At 44.4% G+C, this 25,301-nt stretch overlaps 1 protein-coding gene across 3 annotated transcripts in view; it reads right to left on the bottom strand.

The window, feature by feature from the left end:
- DCDC2 (doublecortin domain containing 2) overlaps positions 1 to 25,301 on the bottom strand; it is a 252,645-nt gene that overhangs the window by 148,705 nt on the left and 78,639 nt on the right. For 2 of the 3 annotated variants that reach the window (XM_033934503.1, XM_033934504.1), the window contains exons 5-6: positions 14,674 to 14,820; positions 3,714 to 3,768 (exon numbers count right to left, since the gene is read on the bottom strand). In XM_033934503.1, coding sequence (XP_033790394.1) covers positions 3,714 to 3,768; positions 14,674 to 14,820 — 202 coding nt within the window. The remainder of the gene's footprint in view (positions 1 to 3,713; positions 3,769 to 14,673; positions 14,821 to 25,301) is intronic. The other variant, XM_033934506.1, reaches the window with a different exon arrangement.

The raw sequence follows: 25,301 nt of genomic DNA, 5'->3' as shown, positions 1-25,301 counted from the left end.
AACGAACTTAATCCGTTCCAGGAGCAAGTTTGTTATGTGAAACGTTCGTTGTGTGAAACGCGTTTTCCCATAACAATACATGTTAAAAAAAATAATTCGTTCTGTAGCATAAAATATGCTAAGATGACATAAAAAAAGATAAATTTTTGGTTATTATTTTTATTTAGATACATCTAAAAACATAATTGTTTTTTAAAACAACACACATTTTTTAAATTTAAAGACAGACTAAGTAGAGTCTAATTTTACAGTGAGAGGGCAGAGTCTCAGCGGCAAAAACTGGGACTTAACTGTTCATTTTTTTTTTTTTTTCTACCGTGTTTCCCCGATGATAAGGCAGGGCCATCAAATAAGACAGCCCCCCCTTTTTAGAAAAAAATGTAAAATAAGGCACCCCCCCGCAAATAAGCCACCCACCGATACCTGCGCTTACCCGAATCGGGTGGTACGGTGGGTGATTCCGTGTGGTCCCTGGCACCCCCGACACGATCGGGGCAAGAGGGAGCTCAAGCCCTCTTGCCCCCCCGACTCCCCGACACGATCTGGGCAAGAGGGAGCTCAAGCCCTCTTGCCCCCCCGACTCCCCGACACGATCGGGGCAAGAGGGAGCTCAAGCCCTCTTGCCCCCCCGACTCCCCGACACGATCGGGGCAAGAGGGAGCTCAAGCCCTCTTGCCCCCCCGACTCCCCGACACGATCGGGGCAAAAGGGAGCTCAAGCCCTCTTGCCCCCCCGACTCCCCGACACGATCGGGGCAAAAGGGAGCCCAAGCCCTCTTGCCCCGCCGATTCCCCAACTCCCCGACAATATCGGGCCAGGAGGGAGCCCAAGTCCTCCTGGCCACGGCGACCCCCTAACCCCACCCTGCACTACATTACGGGCAGGAGGGCTCCCAGGCCCTCCTGCCCTCGACGCAAACCCCCCCTCCCCCCAACGACCGCCCCCCCCCCAAGAACCTCCGGCCGCCCCCCCAGCCGACCCGCGACCCCCCTGGCCGACCCCCACGACACCCCCAACCCCCTTCCCCGTACCTTTCTGTAGTTGGCCGGACAGACGGGAGCCAAACCCGCCTGTCCGGCAGGCAGCCAACGACGGAATGAGGCCGGATTGGCCCATCCGTCCCAAAGCTCCGCCTACTGGTGGGGCCTAAGGCGCCTGGGCCAATCAGAATAGGCCCGGGAGCCTTAGGTCCCTCCTGGGGGCAGGGCCTGAGGCACATGGTCGGGTTGGGCCCATGTGCCTCAGGCCCCGCCCCCAGGAGGGACCTAAGGCTCCCGGGCCTATTCTGATTGGCCCAGGCGCCTTAGGCCCCACCAGTAGGCGGAGCTTTGGGACGGATGGGCCAATCCGGCCTCATTCCGTCGTTGGCTGCCTGCCGGACAGGCGGGTTTGGCTCCCGTCTGTCCGGCCAACTACAGAAAGGTACGGGGAAGGGGGTTGGGGGTGTCGTGGGTGTCGGCCAGGGGGGTCGATGGTCGGCTGGGGGGGCGGTCGGAGGTTCTTGGGGGGGGGGGCGGTCGTTGGGGGGAGGGGGGGTTTGCGTCGAGGGCAGGAGGGCCTGGGATCCCTCCTGCCCGTAATGTAGTGCAGGGTGGGGTTAGGGGGTCGCCGTGGCCAGGAGGACTTGGGCTCCCTCCTGGCCCGATATTGTGTGGGGAGTTGGGGAATCGGCGGGGCAAGAGGGCTTGGGCTCCTTTTTGCCCCGATCGTGTCGGGGAGTCGGGGGGGGCAAGAGGGAACCAGGCGGAGAGAGGGCAGTTAAGCGCAGTGCCTGCGCGGAAGGATGCAGCTCGGGCGACTTCGTTGTGTGAAACGAAGTTCGTTGTACGGATCAAGACATAAAGTTCGTTGTGCGCAGCGTTCGCTGTGCGAGGCGTCCGTTATGCGAGGCACCACTGTACTGATTTTGGGTGAAAGATGCTGGCACTGCTCTCTCTAAGCTGAGTGGAGGTCCTCCACCTACAGGCAGCAATGCGGTTGGAAGACATCCCCCACTCAGCTTAGAGCAAGGGTGTCAAAGTCCCTCCTCGAGGGCCACAATCCAGTCGGGTTTTCAGGATTTCCCCAATGAATATGCATGAGATCTATTAGCATACAATGAAAGCAGTGCATGCAAATAGATCTCATGGTGAAATCCTGAAAACCCGACTGGATTGCGGCACTTGAGGAAGGACTTTGACATCCCTGGCTCAGAGGGAACAGTGGATGATGGTATACGTTGGTGTGCTGTGACAGAGAGACTCTCTGTTTCAGGCTCTTGAGCCTTGGCAGTGTTTTCTGAATATTATGAAAAGACTGGCTACATTGCTTTCACTTTTTTGGGTGATGGTATTGCCAACCAGCACAGAAAGAACAAAGGACATCACCCTGACGGTGTAACTGAGATTGATGACCCCTGATGTAGGTGTTCCACTGAAACACAGCCCATGTTAGGTCCCTCATTAAAATTTGGCTACAGCTCACTCTTGAAAGGCCCATTGCACTTTGTTTTTTTTTTTGTCTTGGAAAGGTATAAAATTAGTAGGGGTGTGAAAACAGCAAAACCTTTTGATGTGTGTGTGTGTGTGTGTGTGTGTGAGTGGAGGGGGGTTACCATGATTTTCAGCTTTTTTCAGTTTGTTTTACACATAAGTTCCAATTTTACAAAACGTAACATATTACAACTTTTTTTAATATGTGCTAATCAGCTTAAAGCATGTTAATTCGTAGGTTAATGCAAGTTAAATTGATTTAGCATGCACTGTATTTCTGAAAGTCACACTAAAATATACACAACTTTATAAATCAGCCTCTAAAGAGAATTACAATATATGTGAAAAGCAACTACTATACATATGAAAGGCCATCTGCTTTTACTTTAAATTCTGCTCTTTGATATAGCATATCCAATACTTGGCACTCACTCAATCATAAAAAATACAAATTTTCAGATTCAGTGATTAACCTTTTTCACTTTTTAGATTGGGTGTAGTAAGAATTTTTTTAATGTAATGTAAAGGCAATTCCGTTATTAAAGGTAGCACATATTTAAATAAAGAAAAATGTTTCTTTAAATAACTATGGGACCCTTTTTATTACAGCTTATTGTGCTCTAAGAAACTGTGAGGTCCTTTTACTAAGGTGTGCTAACCAATTTAGCGCACGCTAAATGCTAACGCATCCATAGAATATAATTGGTGCGTTAGCATTTAGCACGTTCTAATCATTAGCATGCACTAAATTGATTAGTGCGTGCTAAATCGGCTATCATGCCTTAGTAAAAGAGGGTGTGTGCGTGCTGTGTATATTGCCCACAGGTATAAATAAGGCATGTAACATTTAGTGTATGATAATTCAGTTAGCGCACACTAAACTTTATTAAAAGGGACCTTATGTGATCCACTTTTCCTGTAAGCTGAATATTAACTCTGACTTAGGGTCCTTTTAACAAAGCCACAGTAGCGATTCTCCTATGACTATGACTGTCCTTCAGAAACTGCAGTATCCTAAAAGATTCTGGTTAAAAGCAATTGCTACACAAATTCTATCTACTGAAATTTCAGGATGCCCTTGCATAGAAAATTATAACTACTGTAGTTTCATATTCTTTCACTGACTACTGGCTCTAGTTCTTGTTCCTCAAATTTTACTGCAGCCCAAAGGCTGTAGTGACTTTTCATCCTTTGAAAACACCGTGAAAGAAGGTAACCATCAGTAAGACATCTGCTACTTACATTTTCCTTGTGCTTTCGAGGTCCTATAATCGGAGGAAGTGAAGAGGCTTTTGAACTGGTAAAGCAAAACAAATAAAAAATTAGAAATCAAAACACAGTATCTGTATTTATTGCATTAACAAAGCTCCTTTTCTTTCTCTGTCTCCCCTCCCACTTCTAGTGATATTCACATGATCTTTCCAGTCTTCTGGTTAACTATTCATTTTTACTGCACAAAATTTAACTGGCCAGAATTTAACTGGCTCCTGGCAGGTTAAACAGCACCAAACCAACTAACCACGAATATTCAGCAGGAGATAGCTGGCTATCTCCTGCTGAATATTCACTGTCAGCAGCTAGCTCGGTCACCAGCTATGTCACGCAACATAGCTGGTTGACACCAATATACATTGGCTGACTGGCTATGTTTAGCAGCCAGACAGACCCACATAAATAGAAGGTCTATTTTTGACCGCTATAAGTTAGCCAATCAGCTAGCTTAACCAGATATGTTTCTGAATGTCCAGATTTGCTGTTAACCACAGGCTGCTTCTCATGGTCTCAATATCAGGCCCTTAATACTATAAATACTTATTTTTAAAGAACTACTGGACATACACTATGTTGTACAGTGTCTTATATTAATTTGGGGTCCAAAAAATGCACTAGGGCTTATTTTGGGGGGATGTCTTATTTTTTTCATCTACAATGATCATCTCTCCCTTCCTCTTCTCCACCCCAATCCTCTTTCCTTTCTCTCCCTCACATATGCAGCATCTTTCTTCCCCTCTCATCCATCCCCTTGTGCCTTCCCTCTGCAGCATCTTTCTATCCCTCCCTCCCACTCATCCCCCATGCAGCAGAACCCTTGAACAGCATCTTTCTATCCCTCCCTCCCATCCCCTCCATGCAGCAGAACCATGCCAACCCTCACACAGCGAAACCAACATATCTCCCTCCAAAACACCAGCGTCGGCAGCACTCTAAACAAGCAGCTTCATGGCCTTCTCCTGCCAGGGCCTTCCCTGTGCCACATCGCTGATGACATCATCAATTGTGTGGCAGAGGATAGGACCCAGCGGGAGAAGATCATGAAGCAGCCTGTTTAAAATGCCGCTGATGCTGCTGTTTGGAGGGAGGTATGTCTGTCTCGCTGTGGGAAGGTTGGCTGGGTTCGGATGGGAGGGAGAGATGGAAAGATGCTGCGCAGAGGGAGGGGGAAGTACAGGGACATACGGGAGGGACTTCGGGGGCAATCTAACTAGGGCTTATTTGGGGGGTAGTATTTTGGGCCAGCTAGTAATTAATTTTAGTATTTTGGGCATTGTGAATCTAGCCCTTAGTGTCCACTTTACTTCTACGTTGAAATGCTCATAAAACAAATTCCTTAAAGTGTATGTCCATTATTAAATTGAAATGGCTGTGAAGCAAATACTTAAATGTCTGTGTCAACTGTTTTAAAAATGCCTGTGAAACAAATAGTGTGCACATTCACTGTTTTTTACAATAATTCTTGGTAATTTAAATATCAAAAGCCAATCTGTGTTTGATGATTCAAAAGTACTTTCTCAGGGTGAGAAAAAAACGACTCCTGGCTCCCCGCTACCACTCAGAGGGGTGAGAAGATGGACGCGTTCCCTGTGGAGATAAGTGGAAACTTGAGCTATTTCCTAGCTGAGATAAGTGGAGATTCACTGATGTTCAATGTGCAGCAATGGCTAAGAAAGCAAATAGAATGTTAGGAATTATCAGGAAAGGAATGGAAAACAAAGATGAAAATGTTATAATGCCCTTGTATCGCTGCAACTTGAATACTGTGTGCAGTTCTGGTCGCCATATCTCAAAAAAGATATAACGAAATTAGAAAAGGTACAGAGAAGGGCGACGAAAATGATAAAAGGCTTGGGACAACTTTCCTATGAGGAGAGGCTAAAGTGACTAGGGCTCTTCAGCTTGGAGAAGAAACAGCTCAGAGATGATATAAAATACTGAGAGGAGTGGAAAGGGTAAATGTGAATTGCTTGTTCACTCTTTCCAAAGACACTAGGATTAGGGGGCATGCAATGAAGCTACCAAGTAGTAGATTTAAAACAAACTTCAGAAAAATATTTCTTCACATAACGTGTAATTAAACTCTGGAATTTGTTGCCAGAAAATGTGGTGAAATCAGTTAGCTTGGCTTGGATAATTTCCTAAAAGAGTAGTCCATAGGCCATTATTGAAAGGGCATGAGGAAATCCACTGCTTATTTTTAGGATAAACAACATAAAATCTGTTTTACTACTTGGGATCTAGCTAGGTACTTGGACCTGGGTTGGCCATGGTAGGAAACAGGATACTGGGCTTGACGGACCTTCGGTCTGTCCCAGTATGGCCATTCTTATGTTGACTTGCCTAAGGTCACATGGAATGCCAGTAGTGGAAGAAGGATTTGAACCCTGGTTCTCAGGCCATTGCTCTAACCTGCAGTCCACAGGCCAAATGTGGCCCACCAATTTTAGGTGCCTCTTAAAGAATTTGCATCTAAATGCTTCTATACTTTGCCTACTTGTTGCTGCGTACGCCTTCAGTGCTATACAAGTGATAAGTAGTAGTAGCAGTAGTTGTTAGATTGTCTAAAGATTATGATACAGATATTTTCCATATATATCTCAAAAGTAGGGAGTTATTACTTGTATTACTGGATATAATTAATAAAGCTGAGATTTTAACGAGTATACAGATATTTTCCAACCATATTACTTCCTTCAGCTATCTAAACTGGGATTAGTTAAAATAGTAAGAAGCAGAGTGAGTGAATTCATCCAGTGCTTAATATATCTGATGTATTGTCAACACTGAACTTACACTTGACAAGACAGCTGTGGAATCGGTATACCAAACCTTCAACACTGACACTTCTATTTTTCTACTGTCTTAACTCTGACTCTAGCTCCGACCTCCAACTCTTACTGTTATTAGGCTTTAACAGCCTAATTCTACACATGGCACTCAAAACTGCATTTGCAAATATGGGCACATGTCCAATTTGGGCATGCAATCTAATTAACAAGCCAATTAGCAGTGATAATTGAGTGCTAATTGGCATGAAATTGAAATTTACATGCAAAATCTTTACGCGTGGATCTAAAAAAAGGAGGTATGGCTAAGTAAAGGACATTCACTAACCCTCCAAACCGTGTGCAATCCGTTTCCGTTTGCATGCAGGCCGACAAATTCACTAAAGGCCTGCATGCAAATGGGGATGATCATTAACACGCCCCCTACCCACCGCCAGGATCACTAAAGAGCGATCCCCGCTCATGCGCACACCCTGACATTAGTGACTGGAGAAGCAGCCTCCTGTCACTGCTGTCAGGGCTCAGCCCCGATCTCTCCTGCCTGCCCTGCTCTGCCACGATCTCTCTTGCCTGCTTGCCGGACTCTCCTGCTCTCTGCCGCCATTCTCTGCAGTGCAAGCCCGTGGTTTTAAAGCGGGCCTGCACTGCGGGAAACGGCGGCAGAGAGCAGGAAAGTCTGGCGAGCAGGCAAGAGAGATCGGGGCAGAACAGGCAGGAGAGCCTACACTAGCCCCACCCACCAGCCCGACACACCAGCCCTGCCCAACACCCCCCCAGACCCCGATCTCTCCTGCCTGCCCTGCTCTGATCTCTCCCTCGCCCTCCCTCCCCGCGCCCCCTCACGGCACAGCCCTCACGGCACGGCCCACCCACTCTGGTACCTTTAAAATAGTTGGGAGCAGGAGGGGTGCCCGGTCTCTCCTGCTCCTTGGGACAAGGCTCCTTCCATCTTCGGGAGCAGGAGGGTGCCCGGATCCTCCTGCTCCTATGCTAATCTTTGGGAGCAGGAGGAAAGTCCTCCCACTCCTGCTCCTCCGGCCAGCCACCGCCCAAAAGCGGCCTTAGACCCTGCCCAGGCACATGAACAGATGCATAGGGAGGGGCCTAAGGCACTGATTGGCTGAGGCGCCTCGGGCTCCTCCCTGGGTGGAGCCTGGGAGGAGCCTGAGATGCCTCAGCCAATCAGTGCCTTAGGCCCCTCCCCATTCATCAGATGATGTGCCAGGGCGGGGCCTAAGGCACACTAATGGAAACTCTTAACACCAATTAGATACGATCCTGAATAAAGAGAACCTACGGGATCCCCGTCAACATGGATTTACTAAGGGGAGATCCTGCCAATCCAACCTGATCAGCTTCTTTGACTGGGTGACGGGGAAGCTAGATGTTGGAGAGTCCCTGGACATCGTATACCTGGACTTTAGCAAAGCATTCGATAGTGTGCCTCATCGCAGGTTGCTAAGCAAGATGAGTTCCATAGGATTGGGCGACACATTGACGAAGTGGGTTGGGAACTGGCTTGGAGGTAGGGTTCAAAGGGTAATGGTGAATGGCACCCCCTCTGAAATGACAGAGGTGATCAGTGGAGTGCCCCAGGGCTCTGTCTTGGGCCCGATACTGTTCAATATCTTTATAAGGGACTTGGCAGAAGGGCTCCGAGGTAAGATAACATTATTTGCTGATGACGCCAAACAAAGCAATGTAGTGGGCAAAAGCACAATAGATAAAAATTCAATGCCCGACAATATGATGCACGATCTACTCTTACTAGAGAGCTGGTCTAAGACATGGCAGCTCAGCTTCAATGCCAAAAAATGCAAAGTTATGCACCTGGGTACCCAAAATCTATGCAGGACTTATACCTTTAATGATGAGATCCTAACAAGAACGGTAGCAGAACGGGACTTAGGGGAGATCGTCAGTGAGGACTAAGTGGAGCAAGCTTCTTCCAAGGCAAGACAAATCATAGGTTGCATACGCAGGGGTTTCGTCAGCCATAAGCCTGAAGTCATTATGCCTTTGTATAGATCCATGGTGAGACTGTGTGCAATTCTGGAGGCCGCATTACCGTAAGGATGTGCTGAGGCTGGAATCGGTCCAGAGAATGGCCACCCGGATGGTCTCGAGACTGAAGGATCTCCCGTACGAAGAACGGTTAGATAAATTACAACTATACTCGCTCTAGGAGCGCAGAGAGAGGGGAGACATGATCGAGACGTTCAAGTATCTCACGGGCCGCATCGATGCAGAGGAGGATATCTTCTTTTTCAAGGGTCCCACGGCAACAAGAGGACACCCGTGGAAAATCAGAGGCGGGAAACTGCATGGTGACACCAGGAAATTCTTTTTCACCGAAAGGGTGGTAGATCGCTGGAATGGTCTTCCACTTCAGGTGATTGAGGCCAGCAGCGTGCCTGATTTTAAGGCCAAATGGGATTGACATGTGGGATCTATTCGCAAAGTAAAGGCAGGGGAGGGTCATTAAGTTGGGCAGACTGGATGGGCCGTGGCCCTTATCTGCCGTCAATTTCTATGTTTCTATTCGGTGGCGGATGGATGGAGAGGCAGGAGCGGGAAGACTTTCCTCCTGCTCCCAAAGATTGGGGTAGGAGCAGGAGGGTCCAGGCACCCCTCCTGCTCCCGAAGATGGAGAGAACCTTGTCCCAAGGAGCAGGAGGGACCGGGGTGGGTGGGCCGGGCCCGACCACCTGGGCTGCCCAGGGGTGGGCCGGGGGGGAGGCCTAAGAGCAAGAGGGACTGAGCACACCTCCTGCTCCCAACTTTTTGGTGCCAGGGATGGGTGGGCCTTGCCAGGAGAGGGGCAAGGGCTGTGTCGGGAGGGCCGTGCCAGTCGCAGGAAGGGAGGGCGAGGGCCATGCCGGTCGGGAGCGGCTGTGCTGCAGCAGCATCGGCAAATGTGGGGTTTTTTTTTGGGGGGGGCGGGTTGTGCTTATGGCAAGAGGGAGTTGGCATCCCTCCTGCTTGGAAGGGCACATTTGTGTGTGGGGGGGTACATTTTATTGACAGGCCTGCCTGTCTTTTATTAATTTTTTTTATGGGGCAGATATTTTGCATGTGTAACACATGCAAAATATCTGTGCCATGGAAAAAAATGAATTAAAAAAAAAAAAAGACAGAAAGGCCTGTCAAAAAACCTGCAGACCTGATGGTAACTCAGTTACCAACAGGTCTGCAGCAGTCAGGTTTGCTAATAGTAAAACCCGATTCAAAATAGCCAAGCAACTGTTAGTGAATCAATTGCTTGGTTATTTTGCATGGGGTTTTGCTAATTTGCATGGGAGGATCGCTACAGGCTTTAGTGAATGGGGTTGGAGGGAAATTTGGTTGCTAAGAGCACGCAAACCGATCAGTACACGATCGGTTTGTTTAGTGAATATGGGCCATTGTTATAGAACAGTGTTTCCAAGTCAGAATTGGGCACCATGTAGGCAGAGAATAGGCAAGGGCATTGGAATGTGCTGACCATTTAATGCAAGATTAGCGTGGGAGTCCTTACTAACTACAAAATAGGTGGCAATAAGGGCTCATACACTTAATTTCCAAAATTAGCACATGGCTATTACTAGGAAGAAGTACACTTGCAATTTTAAAGCATTGCTAAAAAGTAGCCTCAGCACACAGGAAACTCGCATGCTAAAAATAGTGCAAGCCACATTTTAGTGAGACTTTGTAAAAAGGACCCCTAAGATTTTCTTATTGATGTATACTTTCAGGGCTGTCCATTATCTGCTCACTTATTTTTGCTGAAAACCATGTCAAGTCCTTGTGTTAGCCATTGCAAGCTTTTATTGTGTCTTTGACATTGTGCAAAATTATGTTAAGTCCACATGCAGTAGTCTCACAGGAAAATAAATAAAAAAGGCTAAATTTCCTAATATTTTAATCAATTTATATACACACTATTTTTGTATCTGCTTACTGCTATATTTATTTTTCATGTATGGAATTTCTGAAATACAAACCATGAAATGCACTTGGTATAGAAAACAAGATGTCACAGGAAAAAAATAAATATTGAAAATAATTCACCCAGAAACCATAATTTAAAGAACTAATTTAGGTCAATTTAATCAATTTATAGTGGGAGACTAGGCATAAAATGGCAGATGACATTTAATGTGAGCAAGTGCAAAGTGATGCATGTGGAAAAGAGGAACCTGAACTCAGCAGCATAGTAAAGGGTGGGGAGGCAGGGGACAGACCACCCCAGGCACCGCCTTCGCAGGGGTGCCAGTGCCTCTCCTCCGCTCCCCCCAGCATACCTCTTTAAACACCCCCTCCCCACTTTAACTAAGCTGTGGTAGAGGTTTCCTACCGAGGCCCAGAGTGCTAAATGCTCTGATGCTCATAGAATTTCTTTGAATGTCAGAGCATTTACCACTCCAGGCCACTGTAGAAACCTCTACCACTGTTGAGTAAAAGGGGGAAGTAAAAGTTCACCGGTGCGAGCAGCATCTTCCATCAGCTGCTCATGCTGGCCTCGGCTCCATTCTAACATCACTTTCTGGTTGCAGGACCAGGACATGATGATTATTTCCCTGTACAGCAACATTAATCGATAACTTTAATTACCTGATTAATTTGCTCAATGGAATTATGCCATGCCTTAATTTAATACAATCATATAACTAAACGCCATGTTAGCGCCTAAGTCCAGTGTTGGTGCCTAAGTTGCTAAATGATCCACCCTTTTGTTTCAGACAAGGTGACCTTTCAATGGTCAATATCATGGGTACTTTGTGAGGAATACAGGCTCCGTCGTGCTGTTTTGTTGAGGTCTTGTTTAGTTCTGGTTCAACGGGGCAATCTAACACCGCAGCTCAAGGGAGTCATTCAGCTCCCTTTGGTTTATTAATAATAATAACTATTTTATATACCGCAAATACCACAAACAGTTCATAGCGGATTACAGAGGAAGAGACTGTATACAGACAGCGACATTACAAGAAGCTTTCAAATTACAGTAGTCTGTTAAGGTTAGTCAGATTTGTATGGAGGTGTTTTGGAAATACATTAAGGTGAAAGTGGGATCGGAGAAATTTGTTTTGGGCAGATGAATAGATATGTGTGGGCACCAGTCCAATATTCCATGGAATGTGGTTTCCTTTCTTGGGGTGCCCTGCTGAGAACCTTCATGAAGTGGCCAGGTACTGGTTTGCAGGGTGTTGTTTCCCGCACAGGGGATACTCTTCTCGCATGCAGGCTCAAGACTAATTCCTTCTTACGACGCTATGTTGTGGCTTCTCTGCATATCTTCTGAGCTTCTGGTGAGCAGTATTGCGTTATATACATAGCACATGTTCTTTCTGTTCTGACATCAATTTGAACCCATTCTGTTCTTCCCAATTTGCTTCGGGAGATGGCTTCAATGCAAAATGGCACTTGCAAGTTGACACCTCATGGATGCGGAACATTGAGGTTGCCACAGCCGATTCCCGATGCATTGGCTTGATTCCCGGAGGATGATTCCCGCAGAGGTCCTGCATGGGTTAGGATTTAAGGAATTTTCCAATGTGCTAGAGTTCTCCACATTTTACTTTGGCTTTTTCCCGTCCCTTCTCTGAAACCAGCCTGAGCCTCTGGTATTGCTTACTCAACCTAAACCTCTAGTATTGCTTACTCAATCCATGGTTTGTAGATGGTCATCGCACAAATTCGAGCAAAGCTGCAGGTGGCATTAATGCACCCTTTCTGTAGTTCTAGTTGTATGATAGTGATAATTACTGTATCGCTTATTGTTATGTAACCATACTGCGGCCTACAATAAACTTCTCTTAGCGGAAAATTTACCTCAACTCAGACTGTAATTCTGTTCGGTTGGGGGGGCGGGTCATAGTCAAGGTGTCCCAGCTGAGGCTTCCCCAATTTTGTGTGATTCATTAGCTGGCATTTGAAGAAAAGAATCTGTTTCATTATGTTTGCAGTTGTATTCTTGTAATTTATTAGCTGATATTTGAAGAGAAGAAATTGTTTAATTATGTAGATTTTATGATCTGGTATGTTCTTACTGATGTAAACCATTTAGTTTTTTTATAAACAGTATAAAAAAAAAAAAGTTTTAAATAAATAAATAATTCAAACTCTGGAATCTGTTGCCAGAGAATGTGATGAAAGCATTTAGCTTAGCAAGGTTTAAAAAAAAAGTTTAGATAATTTCCTAAAACAAAATTCCATAAGCCATTATTAAGATGGACTTGGGGAAATCCATTGCTTATTCCTAAAATAAGTAGCATAAAATCTGTTTTACTCTTTGGGATCTTGCTGACCTTGCCACTTGTCACCTGGGTTGGCCACTGTTGAAAACAGGATATTGAGCTTGATGGACCTTTGGTCTGTCCCAGTATGGCAACTCTTATGTTATATTCTTAGGGCTCCTTTTACTAAGGTGCGCTAGCATTTTTAGCACGCGCTAATTCTGTGCTACACGAAAAATACTAACGCAAGCTCTATGGAGGTGTTAGCGTGTAGCGCGCACACTAAAACCGCTAGCACACCTTAGTAAAAGGAGCCCTTAGTTTTGCATTGTAATATGTTTTGAACCCATGCTTTATTAAGCATGTGCACATTAGCTATGCGCTGATCATTCAGTGCTGAAAGACAAAGCAATCCTTATGTTTTCGAGCATGGCTCAAACGTTAGAGAAAATGTCGAATTATCCTGCCCAAATACTAAAAAAAAGTGTGATGACAGCAACTAGATACAAACTGTAATAAAAATTAAAATATGCACAGGGAATGGAATTTGTAAATGGATAAGGACAGTGGTCTACTGGCCCTAATTGTGACTACATGCTTCGCTGTATGGTTTCAGTGACCAAAGCAAGCAATAAATCCTGCCAACTTTCAACAAATTAGAGATCATGCCGCCTAGGAATCTGTTTCTGCAAGAAATGATCACAAAATTAGATATCAAATGGTGCCAATTCTGAAATGAGAATGGGAAACAGAGAAGCTGCATTTGACAGGTTCCACCACTAATGAGTTTTGTCAAGTATTGCTTTTGTGATGTGCAATAAACATGATATGGATATTAAATTGTGATGTAACATAAAACAACAACACATAGGGCTCCTATTACAAAGAAACAGTAGCTTTCTTCCTGCGACAATTGCACCAAAGCCCCTATGAATTGAATGGGCTTCGGTGCATTTGCTATGCCAGGAATCACTACCGTCGCTTTGTAAAAGGGGCTCATAATTTCTGCAGTATACAATAAATGCTAGTCCAAAAGGTCAAATTCAAAGGTTAAAGACATCCAGTCGAGGCTCACAGAGACTTCGACCATCAGATTTTAATAAAGACAGTACAGCAGATAGTTCAGCAGATGAAATGGAAGAGAACAGTGAATGAATTTAGGATATAAAACTGTGCTTCTTTTATTAGCACAACTATTGCATTAATCAAACATTATTTAGGCAAAAAAATGTTAAGAAGCTTTAGACAGTATTTCTGTTATTCTAATACTACTTTGATGACATGTAACAAAGTTAACTATAATATAACCTGTGAACGATGGCTATCACAGGGGAAAAAAAATCTAACTACAAGAACTGCTTTCATCAAAAATTTGATTTTTGCGACGTGAGCTTTTTTTGTGTAATGCCCTTCATTTAGGGAGTCCCTTTACTAAGCAGCACTATAAAGTGGCCTTCACTAGCCCCAATGCCAATCTTTCCTGAATGCTAAGGCCACTTTTTAGCACTGAGGATAAATGGCCAAATTTTATATTTCTGCCATAATGGCTATGTGTTAATTTTCCCATTAGCCTTTGAGCACTTAATGACACCTATTTTGTAGGCAGTAAGGACTCATTTGCTAATCCTGCACTAATCAGTTAGCGCACATCAATGTCCACTTGCTGATTAGCTTAGTTGTGCCCACTTTCCACCCCCCACCCCATCCCCAGAGCTAAAAATATATATATACATATTTTTTAGCATGTGGGTTGCGCATACACATGCAAATTTTACCACAGGATCCTTGAGCACGCCCCACGTTAGGTCATTTTAAGGTGCAGTTGGCACATGTTAGCGCAACTTAGTAAAACGCCCCTTATTGAATATATAAAATAAACCTGTTTAATCAGCATGCAAAATGGCTCTGCAGCACTTTATGACTTACCCGTGTGCTCGTCTCACTGGTGACTTGCTGAACAAAACATCACCATAAGGTAACTTTTTAAACTTATCTCGGCCAACAGCAACATAAAATTGTCCATTTTCCAACTCTGTTCCATCATGGACAAGTTTTCCATCTAATGTATAAAGTCTGTTGAAACATAATAACCAGCTGTTTAATAATAACCAGCTGTTTAATCAACTGAAGAATAATCAATAACCTTGACAAAACTCTGTGGTTATTATTTGTTTTAGATTTAAAGAATTCTGTATTGAGGAAATTTGTGGGGAAGACTTCTTTGTTTACTGCATTTTACAATGTTTGTTTGTGCTTGAAATTGTGGATGCAAATATTTTGTACATCACTTAGATTTAAGCAATTCATAATTTTTTAAAAATAAATAAAAACTGAAATTACATAAAATTTAGAAAAGAACATTGATATCCAATTAGTAGTTTGATTTTCCTCTTTTTTTGTAAATCTTTATTAAATTTTAAAATATAAATAGTGCAATACAATTAATTTAAACATAAACAAATCAAGAAACGCACTTTAAATATGCAAATAATTCAAAAAACACTCATTTTCTCCCCCCTCCCCCCTTAACTAATAAAAGTAGATATACATTTATAATTTCCATACAATAAATAAAATAGGAACAACAAACTAATACATTTCCCACCACCCTTCGTCTGGATATAATGAGAACTATTTTTAGTGTAACTGTACCAATGCTTTGGAATGCTCTTCCAACCTACTTCAGATTAGAAAAGTCCCTAAAAAAAATTTAAAATTGTATGTAAAATATAACTTTTTTCAAAAAGCATTTGACCCGTAATTTGGTCTTTGGAATTTGGGTAAGGATTTGATTGGTATAATAATAATAATAATAACTTTATTTTTCTACTAGTCTTTAAGCCCGTTACATTAACGGGTGCTAGAATAGATGTGTCTGTCTGTCTGTCTGTGTTTCTTTCTCTCTCTCTCTCCTTGGCCGCTGTCTGTATCCTTCTGTCTCCCCCCCCCCTGAGCAAAGCTGTCTGCCCCCAGGACACACCTCCCCCCCAAAGCAGGTCCCTTTCCCTCTCCCTAACTGTCTCTCCATGGCCCTCTTCTGTCTCCCCCCCCCCCAAGCAAAGCTGTCTGTCCCCAGCACACCTCCCCCCAAAGCAGCCCCCTTTCCCCCTGGCTCCCGGTATTGATTCCCTTCTTACCCTCCCAACATCCAGGTGTCTTCTGGCCTGCTCCTCTTCACCAAAGCAGCCTGTGATCGTGGTGGCCGGCTTTAGCGAACCTCGCAGGCCGCTCTCCAACTTGGTAGCACGTTCCCTCTGACGCGATCCCGTGAGTTAGAGGGAGCGTGCTACTGAAGCTGGAGAGCGTCCTGCAAGGTTCTTTAAAGCCGGCCACGATCGCAGGCTGCTCTGAAGAGGAGGATCAGCGGCGGCAGCGGCGGCAAGTGAGGGCGGAAGGTGACACGGTGACTCCTTCTTCTGCACGGAGGTGGAGAGCGGCTTGCGAGGTTCACTACAGCGGCTGGCGAACCTCAGCATGCCGCTTTGAAGAGGAGTGGGAGGGAGGAGTCGCTGGTGTCTTCTGCACAGTCACACGCAGGCGCCGTGAGGACTGGCACAGAAGAACACCTCACGGCGCCACCACTCACGAATTTTCAAGAGCGCATGCGCCTCTAGCATTTTATTATTATTGATATATGTCTTTCTTTCTCTCTCCCTGGCCCTTTTCTTTCTATCTCTCTCCCTTGACCACTGTCTGTCTTTTTTTTTTTGTTTGTTTCTCTCTTTCTTTTCTTGGCTTCTGGCTGTCTGTCTGCCTTTATTTCTTTTTCTCTCTCTCCTTGGCCGCTGGCCGTCTGTATGTATTTTATTTTCTCTCTCTCTCCTTGGCCGCTGTCTGTCTCTCTGTATTTTTTTTCTTTCTCTCTCTCTCTCCTTGGCTGCTGTCTGTCTGTCTGTCTTTCTGGCCCATTGTCTGTCATTCTTTCTTTCTTTCTCTCTCTCTTTCCTTGGCCGCTGTGTGGATGGCTGTCTTTCTTTCTGTCTGTCTTTCTGCCTGGCCCCCTGTTTATCTTTCTGGCTGTCTCTCTGCCTGGCCCCCCGTCTCTCTCCCTGGCCCCCAGTTTTTGTTTGTCTGTCTCTCTGTCTTTATGCCTGGCTCCCTGTTTTTCTTTCTCTCTGTCTCTCTGCCTGACCCCTGCCTTTATTTCAGTCTCTCTCTCTTTCCTTGCCCACTGTATGGATGGCTGTCTTTCTTTCTGTCTGTCTGTCCTTCTGCCTGGCCCCCTGTTTATCTTTCAGGCTGTCTCTCTGCCTGGCCCCCTGTCTCTCTCCCTGGCCCCCAGTTTTTGTTTGTTTATCTCTCTGTCTTTCTGCCTGGCTCCCTGTTTTTCTTTCTCTTTGTCTCTCTGCCTGGCCCCCTGTTTTTCTTTCTCTCTGTCTTTCTGCATGACACCTGCCTTTATTTCTGTCTCTCTCTCTTTCCTTGTATGGATGGCTGTCTTTCTTTCTGCCTGGCCCCCTGTCTCTGTCCTTGGCCCCCTGCCTCGGTCCTTGGCCCCCTGCCTGTATTTCTCTGCCTCTTCTGGCCCCCTTCTCTCTGTCGGTCTCCCAACACACCCTCCCTCCAAAGTAGCCCCCTTTCCCTCTTCCCCATCACTTCCCTGAGCCGTTTGGTAGTTTTTTTTTACCTTGTAACAGCGGCTGCACACGGAACTGATACTCTCCACTAACAGGAGAGAAAATGCCGGTGCTAGCCGCTCTGAAACCGCCACCGCCACAATAACCGCCACAGCCACTCTCCTGCCGGTCGACAAACCCCCAAATGCGGCCGAAGATGACCGCGCTGAGAAAGCTCCACAGTCGCGCGCCTTCAGCCCCTGTATGCGCCGTGAGGTGTCAATTTAGAATGTTGCCATAGAAGCACACCTCACGGCGCCAAGGACTCACAAATTTTCGAGAGCGCATATGCGCTCTAGCATTTTATTATTATTGATACCGCCATAGTCAGGCGACTTCTAGGCGGTTCACATTGGAAGAAGGCTGGACAGTCAGCGAATGATAAGGAGCCTAAAATAGAAAAGTTACATAAACAAGTTACATATTAATTTAAGTTCCATGGGTAAAGAATACATGAAAAAAATGGAGCTTCCTGAGAGATTGAATAGTGATTACGGGGGGGGGGGGTTTGTTTTCGTTTAAGGGTGGTCTGTTTTAGTCAATGAATTTGTCGAATAGGGCGGTTTTTATTGCTTTTCGGAATGCATTGTAAGTCAGATTGGGTTCATTTATGCAGTTTCGCAACCAGACTTGTTGTCTATTCACTTGGAACATGAAGGTTCTATCCAGGAAGAATTTGTATCTGCAGCCTGAGATCTTTGGGTAGGCAAAGATGTTTTTGTTTCTGGTTGTTCGTGTGGGGTTGTGCAGAATGAAGTGAGTTTGCAGGTAGGAAGGTGCTAGTCCCCAGACTTGTTTAAAACAGATACAAGCAAATTTGAATAGTATTCGTGCTTCTATTGGTAACCAGTGCAGTTTTTTGTAGTAGAGGCTGATGTGGTCTTATTTTCTCAGTCCGAAGATTAAGCGGACAGTGGTGTTTTGTACTAGTCTCAATTTTTTTACTGTTTTTTTGTGGGATACCCAGGTAGATGATGTTACAGTAGTCAAGGAGGGATAGGATCAGCGATTGCACCAGCAACCTGAAAGATGTTGGGTCAAAGTATTTTTTTATGGTCCTTAGCTTCCACAGCGTATAAAAACATTTTTTCACCAGTGCGTTTGTGTGGTCTGCCATGGTTACATGTGTATCTAGAGTGATACCCAGTATTTTTATGGTATTGGATATAGGGTATTCGTGATTGTTGATTTTTAGCGATGTTCTCGTAATTTTGTTATTGAGGCTTGCCAAGAAGACTTTTGTTTTCACTGTGTTTAATTTCAGTTTGAAGGTGGTGGTCCATTTTTCGATTTCTGCCATTGTGTTTGAGAGGTTGTCGATAATTTCATTTGTGATGTCGGTTAGAGGGATTAAGATGGATATGTCGTCTGCGGATATGTAGTGCTTTAAGTTTAGTTTTTGTAGGAGGTGACCTAAGGATGCGACGTAGATGTTGAACAGAGTGGGCGATAGGGGGGAACCTTGGGGCACGCCCGATGGGTTATTCCATGGGTTGGAGTGATGTCCCTTGCTGGTTAATCTGTAGGATCTGTTTGTTAGGAATTCTTGGAACCATTTCTTTACCTTTCCTGAAATTCCCATTGCATCACGGCACAGTAGCATGATCTCATGGTCTACCAGGTCGAACGCACTACTGAAGTCTAGTTGTAAGATCAGTGCGCTTTTACCTTTGCTAAAAAGATTATAAAGGTGGTTTAGTATGGAGGCTATGACGGTTTCCATGTTGTATCCTTTTCTGAATCCTAATTGGTGTTCACTAAGGATGTTGAACTTGTCTAGGTAATTTACTAGTTGTAGATTAACCAAGCCTTCCTGTGAGAAGGGGAATACTTGCTATGGGTCTGTAGTTGGATGTCAGCGCTGAAGAGGTATTCTGGTCTTTGGGAATAGGAGTGATCAGTATGTGTCCCATGTTTTTGTTTAATGTTCCGTTTATAAGGGCGGTTGTTAGCCATGTGAAAAGTTCCTTTTTGAAGTCTAGAGGGGCAACAGTCATGATTTTGGGGGGACATGCATCAAGTAGACAGTTTGATTTGGTGTATTTGTTGAATAATTTTAGGAACTGGTACCAGTCTGGGAACTCGAAGTGGTCCCAGATCATGTCTGCTCTGGAGTCTTGGTCATGGTGTTCGAGGTAGTGAATTGTGTTTATTGTGGGTGTGGGTAGGGTTGCTCTTAGGTCTGTGATTTTATTTTTGAAAAAGTTGGCTAGGGTCTGGGCAGAAGGGGTGCAATCATTGTCCTTTTTCAGGATTCGTGTTGTATCTGTTAACGTTTTTACTAGTTTGAACAATTCTTTACTGTTTATTTTTGTAGTACCTATTTTATGTGCACAGTGCTTAACATAGAAACATAGAAGATGACAGCAGAAAAGGGCTACAGCCTATCAAGTCTGCCCACTCTGCTTACCCACCCCCTGTCTATGCCCTAATGACCCAATTTCCTTATCTTGACCCTCGTAGGGATCCCACATGGGTATCCCATTTATTCTTAAAGTCTGGCACGCTGTCTGCCTCGATCACCTGCACTGGAAGCTTGTTCCAATGATCAACCACTCTCTCTGTGAAGAAATACTTTCTGGTGTCGCCATTAAATTTTCCGCCCCCGAGTTTGAGCGGGTGCCCTCTTGTGGCCGAGGGTCCCTTGAGAAAGAAAATATCATCTTCCACTTCGACACGTCCCGTGAGGTACTTAAATGTTTCGATCATGTCTCCCCTCTCCCTACGTTCCTCAAGAGTGTAGAGCTGCAATTTGTTCAGTCTCTCTTCGTACGAGAGACCCTTGAGCCCCGAGATCATCCTGGTGGCCGTCCGTTGAACCAATTCAATTCTGCGCACATCTTTACTGTAATGTGGCCTCCAGAATTGCACACAGTACTCCAGATGAGGTCTCACCATGGCCCTGTACAATGGCATTATGACTCCAGGCTTTCGGCTGACGAAACTTCTATTGATACAACCCAATATCTGCCTTGCCTTAGATGAAGCCTTCTCCACTTGATTGGCAGTTTTCATGTCTGCACTGATGATTACTCCTAAATCTCGTTCTGCTGAAGTCCTAGTTAAAGTTTCTCCGTTCAAGAAGTACGTCCTGCATGGATTTCCACTTCCGAGGTGCATGACCTTACATTTCTTAGCATTGAAGCCTAGCTGCCAGGTTGAGGACCAACTTTCCAATGTAAGCAGGTCCTGCGCCATATAATTCTGTAAACTGCATTCACTTACTATATTACATAGTTTGGCGTCATCGGCGAATAGTGTTATTTTACCTTGAATCCCTTGAGTCAGATCCCCTATGAATATGTTGAAAAGGAGTGGACCCAGGACCGAGCCCTGCGGCACTCCACTGGTCACCTCCGATGTTTTAGAGAGGGTACCATTAACCACCACCCTCTGAAGTCTGCCACTCAGCCAATCATTGACCCATGCAGTTAGTGTCTCTCCTAACCTCATTGATTCCATCTTGCTTAGCAGCCTGGAATCGATGGGGTTAGGAGAGACACTAACTGCATGGGTCAATGATTGGCTGAGTGGCAGACTTCACTCTACACTCTTGAGGAACGTAGGGAGAGGGGAGACATGATCGAAACATTTAAGTACCTCACGGGACGTGTCGAAGTGGAAGATGATATTTTCTTTCTCAAGGGACCCTCGGCCACAAGAGGGCACCCGCTCAAACTCAGGGGCGGAAAATTTAATGGCGACACCAGAAAGTATTTCTTCACAGAGAGAGTGGTTGATCATTGGAACAAGCTTCTTGAACGGAGAAACTTTAACTAGGACTTCAGCAGAACGAGATTTAGGAGTAATCATCAGTGCAGACATGAAAACTGCCAATCAAGTGGAGAAGGCTTCATCTAAGGCAAGGCAGATATTGGGTTGTATCAATAGAAGTTTCGTCAGCCGAAAGCCTGAAGTCATAATGCAGTTTACAGAATTATATGGCGCAGGACCTGCTTACATGCTTAGTGCTTTTTTCTTTGATCAGATTTTTGTATATTTTCATTTTTTGTTTCCAGTTTGTCTTATCTGTTTCACTGTTTGTTTTTTGCCAGATTCTCTCCAGTTTTCTTAGTTCTTGTTTGATGGTTAGTAATTCTGAGTCAAACCATTCATTTGGTGGTCTATCTGTTTTTATGTATGTTCGGTAAGGGGCTATTTGGTCTGAGTCCTTTACTGAAATTTTCCCATCTTGTTGGGAAGTCCTGTATTTCTTTGGATGTGGGACTTAGCTCATAATGAGTCCAGAATTTTGTAGGGTTTATAATACCACGACTGGTTATGGTATGGGCAAGTAGCAGAGAGCATACTATGATTCCTTTGATCTGTTGTTTTTAATATAATGCAATTTCACCCTTCTTTTTTCTCTTTTCTTTAATTCTTTACCACTCAGACAATCCATGATACAATACAATATAATTTTTATTTATATACCGCCAATATCGCTTCTAAGTTCACAGCAGTTCACAAACAATGTAGTACCTAATATTCCCCCTTTTACTAAACCGCGATAGCGGTTATTAGTGCAGGGAGCCGCGCTGAATGATCTGTGCTGCTCCCAATGCTCACAGAGTTCATATGAGCATTGGGAACAGTGTTTCACCAAAGGAGCTTCTTCTTTCCTTGTACTAATACATGATCTAACGTAGTAACATAGTTGATGATGGCAGATAAAGACCCGAATGGTCCATCCAGTCTGCCCAACTTGATTCATTTTAAATTTTTCCTTCTTAGCTATTTCTGGGCAAGAATCCAAAGCTCTACCCGGTACTGTGCTTGGGTTCCAACTGCCGAAATCTCCATCAAAACCAACTCCAGCCCATCTACACACTCCCAGCCATTGAAGCCCTCCCCAACCCATCCTTTCCCAAATGGCCATATACAGACTGTGCAAGTCTACCCAGTACTGGCCTTAGTTCAATATTTAATATTATTTTCTGATTCTAGATCTTCTGTGTTCATCCCATGCTTCTTTGAACTCAGTCACCGTTTTCCTCTCAACCACCTCTCTCGGGAACGCATTCCAGGCATCCACCATCCTCTCTGTAAAGTAGAATTTCCTAACATTGCTCTTGAATCTACCACCCCTCAACCTCAAATTATGTCGTCTGGTTTTACATCTGTGCTCTTATCATCCTTGTGTGAAAAGCCCGTGATGTTTGTCCTATATAAATAAGGTCACATGGACATTTGATCAAATAAATAACATAAGAGGAAGTGCAGGCAGTAGTTCCTAACAATTATCTAGTCTGTTGTCCATGATTCCATTGTACCTCACAACCTTCAATTGTGACATTGCATATAGAGCAGGTCCGACATTTGGAAAAACCTTGTCCTTCCCACTGTTTATCCAGGGTCCATGCATCTGCCCTACATAGTTTATCTGTCAAATTTCCATTATGGACAAACAACACCAAACATCAATAAGTTCAGTTTCTCATGGCCCGATAACACCTGCCAGTATTTCTTAATAACTTGCACTATATATGGAGAAGAAGATCTACATTTAAGAGTACAAATCACTGCTAATTCTCTTTTGTGTAAAAGCCATTCTCTATCACTATAAAGGGCTTGTTTATATGCTGTGTTCATAATTTTCTTTGGATACTCTCACTGTAAAAATTTTTCTTTTAATCCGGTAGCTTTTTCTACATATTACTCTTTTGTGTCACAAATTCTCCTAAATCTAAGGAACTGCGATACTGGAAGGTTATCTTTAAGGTGTTGCAGATGTATACTCTGATAATCCAAGAAGGTATTATGGTCCGTTGGTTTTGAATACACTACAGTACTTAGTCGATCAAGGGATTTAAATACCCGTACATTCAGAAATGGTATTTCTTTATCATGAAAAGGCATCTCAAATCCGATAGGATGTCTCTGAATGAATTCCTCCGCAAAAATCAACAGCTCTTGTTCTATCCCCACCCATAGCATAAAGATGTCATCTAAAATCTGCCATAAAGAGATTGGCCACTGAGGGAGCACAAGATGCCCCCATAGCAACCCCCATTATTTGGCCATAAATCTCATTTGCAAAAATAAAATGATTATTTTTTAAGGCCAAATGTGCCAATGATATCAAAAACTCAGTAGGAACTTGCCACAGGCGCTCACAAGAGTTAACTGCCATTTCAATTTTAGTCAGTTCTTCTGTTCTAGTGCTGCCCAATTTGAATCGGTTCACCGATTCACTTCACCAGGTCTTAAAATTGGGAGCCACATTTGTATTAAGATTTCCATGCAAATGTTTGGTTAATTTCAAAGGAATTAGATATATTTTCTTTGATTCTTCACAGTTATCTAGATTCATTATCAATAAAGAGGTAAGGACAGCTAGTACCCCTATCGAGAGACAAGAATAAAGGCTCATAGAGCTAGATTCACTCACCTGACTTCCGGGTCCGATCTGGGGCCGATTCCAACAGGCCCGACCAATTCACAACAGCCAAATATTGAAATGAAGGTGATCCTGATGCATGCACAGACCATCTGCTTTCCCTGCAGATGGTCTGAGCATGCGTTTTGTGTCCATTTTTTGTGTTGTTGTTGTTTGTTTGTTATTTTTCGGGTCCTAACTCTCCTGCTCTCCCAGAGAAGGGCTCACACTGCAGGGAAGGCGGCAGAGATTCAGGGCTCGGAGAAGAGAGGACATGGGGTAGGGCTGGAAGATCGGGACTGGACAGGCTTCCATTTTGTTGCTTGTAGACAAAAAAAAAAAAAACCCCGAGACTCACAGCTAAGATTAGGCATGGCTGGAAGATTGGGGTAGAGTGCAGGGCGGCAATGGAGCAGGAGAGTCAGCAGAGATATGTGCAACTGGTCCCCAGCAGTCGCTTCTTCTCTTGATCTGCCAGCCCAATCGGTGTCCCAAATTTGTTTTGTGAAATCGGGTCCCTGCTTACTTTGCATGCTGTTCCCCTCATTTGCATGCGCAGATCAGAAGCGGATCGCAGGAGAGGTTAGTGAATCGGATCGGAGGGAAATAAGGTCGCAAAGGGGTCGCAAACCGATCGGTGTGCTTTAGGTCCACTTTAGGTGTTCCTTCTGCATTGCCTATAAAATAATGTTGGTGTGAATTATGCTCCGATTATGTAACTTCTCCATTTATTGTGGACTAACAGTTGAAAGAATGTTTTATTTTCCCTTTTTCCTTTTCTATTAATTATCTGAATTTCTATGGATACTGTTGATTTCGATATGATTGATGTTTATCATAAAAAATGTGAAATTCAATAAAGAATAAAGTATTAACATAACATAACAGTAAATTTCTACACCGCATAGCCATAAGTTCAATGCGGTTAACAAAAGATTATGCTATGGAAAAGTACAAAGAATGTTGTGAAAAAATGCGAGGATATCTAATTGGTCAAAAATTTAGAAAAGAGAAAGGTTTTTAACAACTTTCTAAAATGAAGTACCGTAAATCTAAGTAACAATAATCGGAAATCTTTATCATAATATGCTGCTTGATAAGAAAGAGTATGCTCATGATATTTCTTACTTTTACAAGTAGGCTTTAGTACAATTCCTTCAGTTCAGCTCAATACCAAGCACTGACTGAGGACACTGATCAGGTGGATCATCAAATTATTACATTGCTCAAGTATTATGACAAGACTGAGAGGATATTCAAGAAAGACTGTTGTTTATATATTGATCCGGCATCCCCTCCCCCCCCCCCCGCAATTCTACATCCATCCCCGAGCACCGAAATGAAATCCCTTATCCCGATTGGGCACTGGCACCAGCACCCAATGCATAGGATATGCCAGTGCCCGAAGATCCTCCCTCTTCTGGGCTGGGCGGTGCGTCAAAGGAGATCCTCCCTGTTGCCTGTGCTGGGCTGGACTGGGCTTTGAGCATTTGCGCATGCTCAAAGCCTTCTGATCTTGCTCTCTCCGAGATTCATCTCGGAGAGAGCGAGATCAGAAG

This window comes from Geotrypetes seraphini, chromosome 2 (assembly GCF_902459505.1).
Source record: "Geotrypetes seraphini chromosome 2, aGeoSer1.1, whole genome shotgun sequence".
Classification (NCBI taxonomy): domain Eukaryota; kingdom Metazoa; phylum Chordata; class Amphibia; order Gymnophiona; family Dermophiidae; genus Geotrypetes; species Geotrypetes seraphini.
Note: the sequence above shows the minus strand (reverse complement) of the source record. Positions and strands in the feature narration are given on the sequence as shown.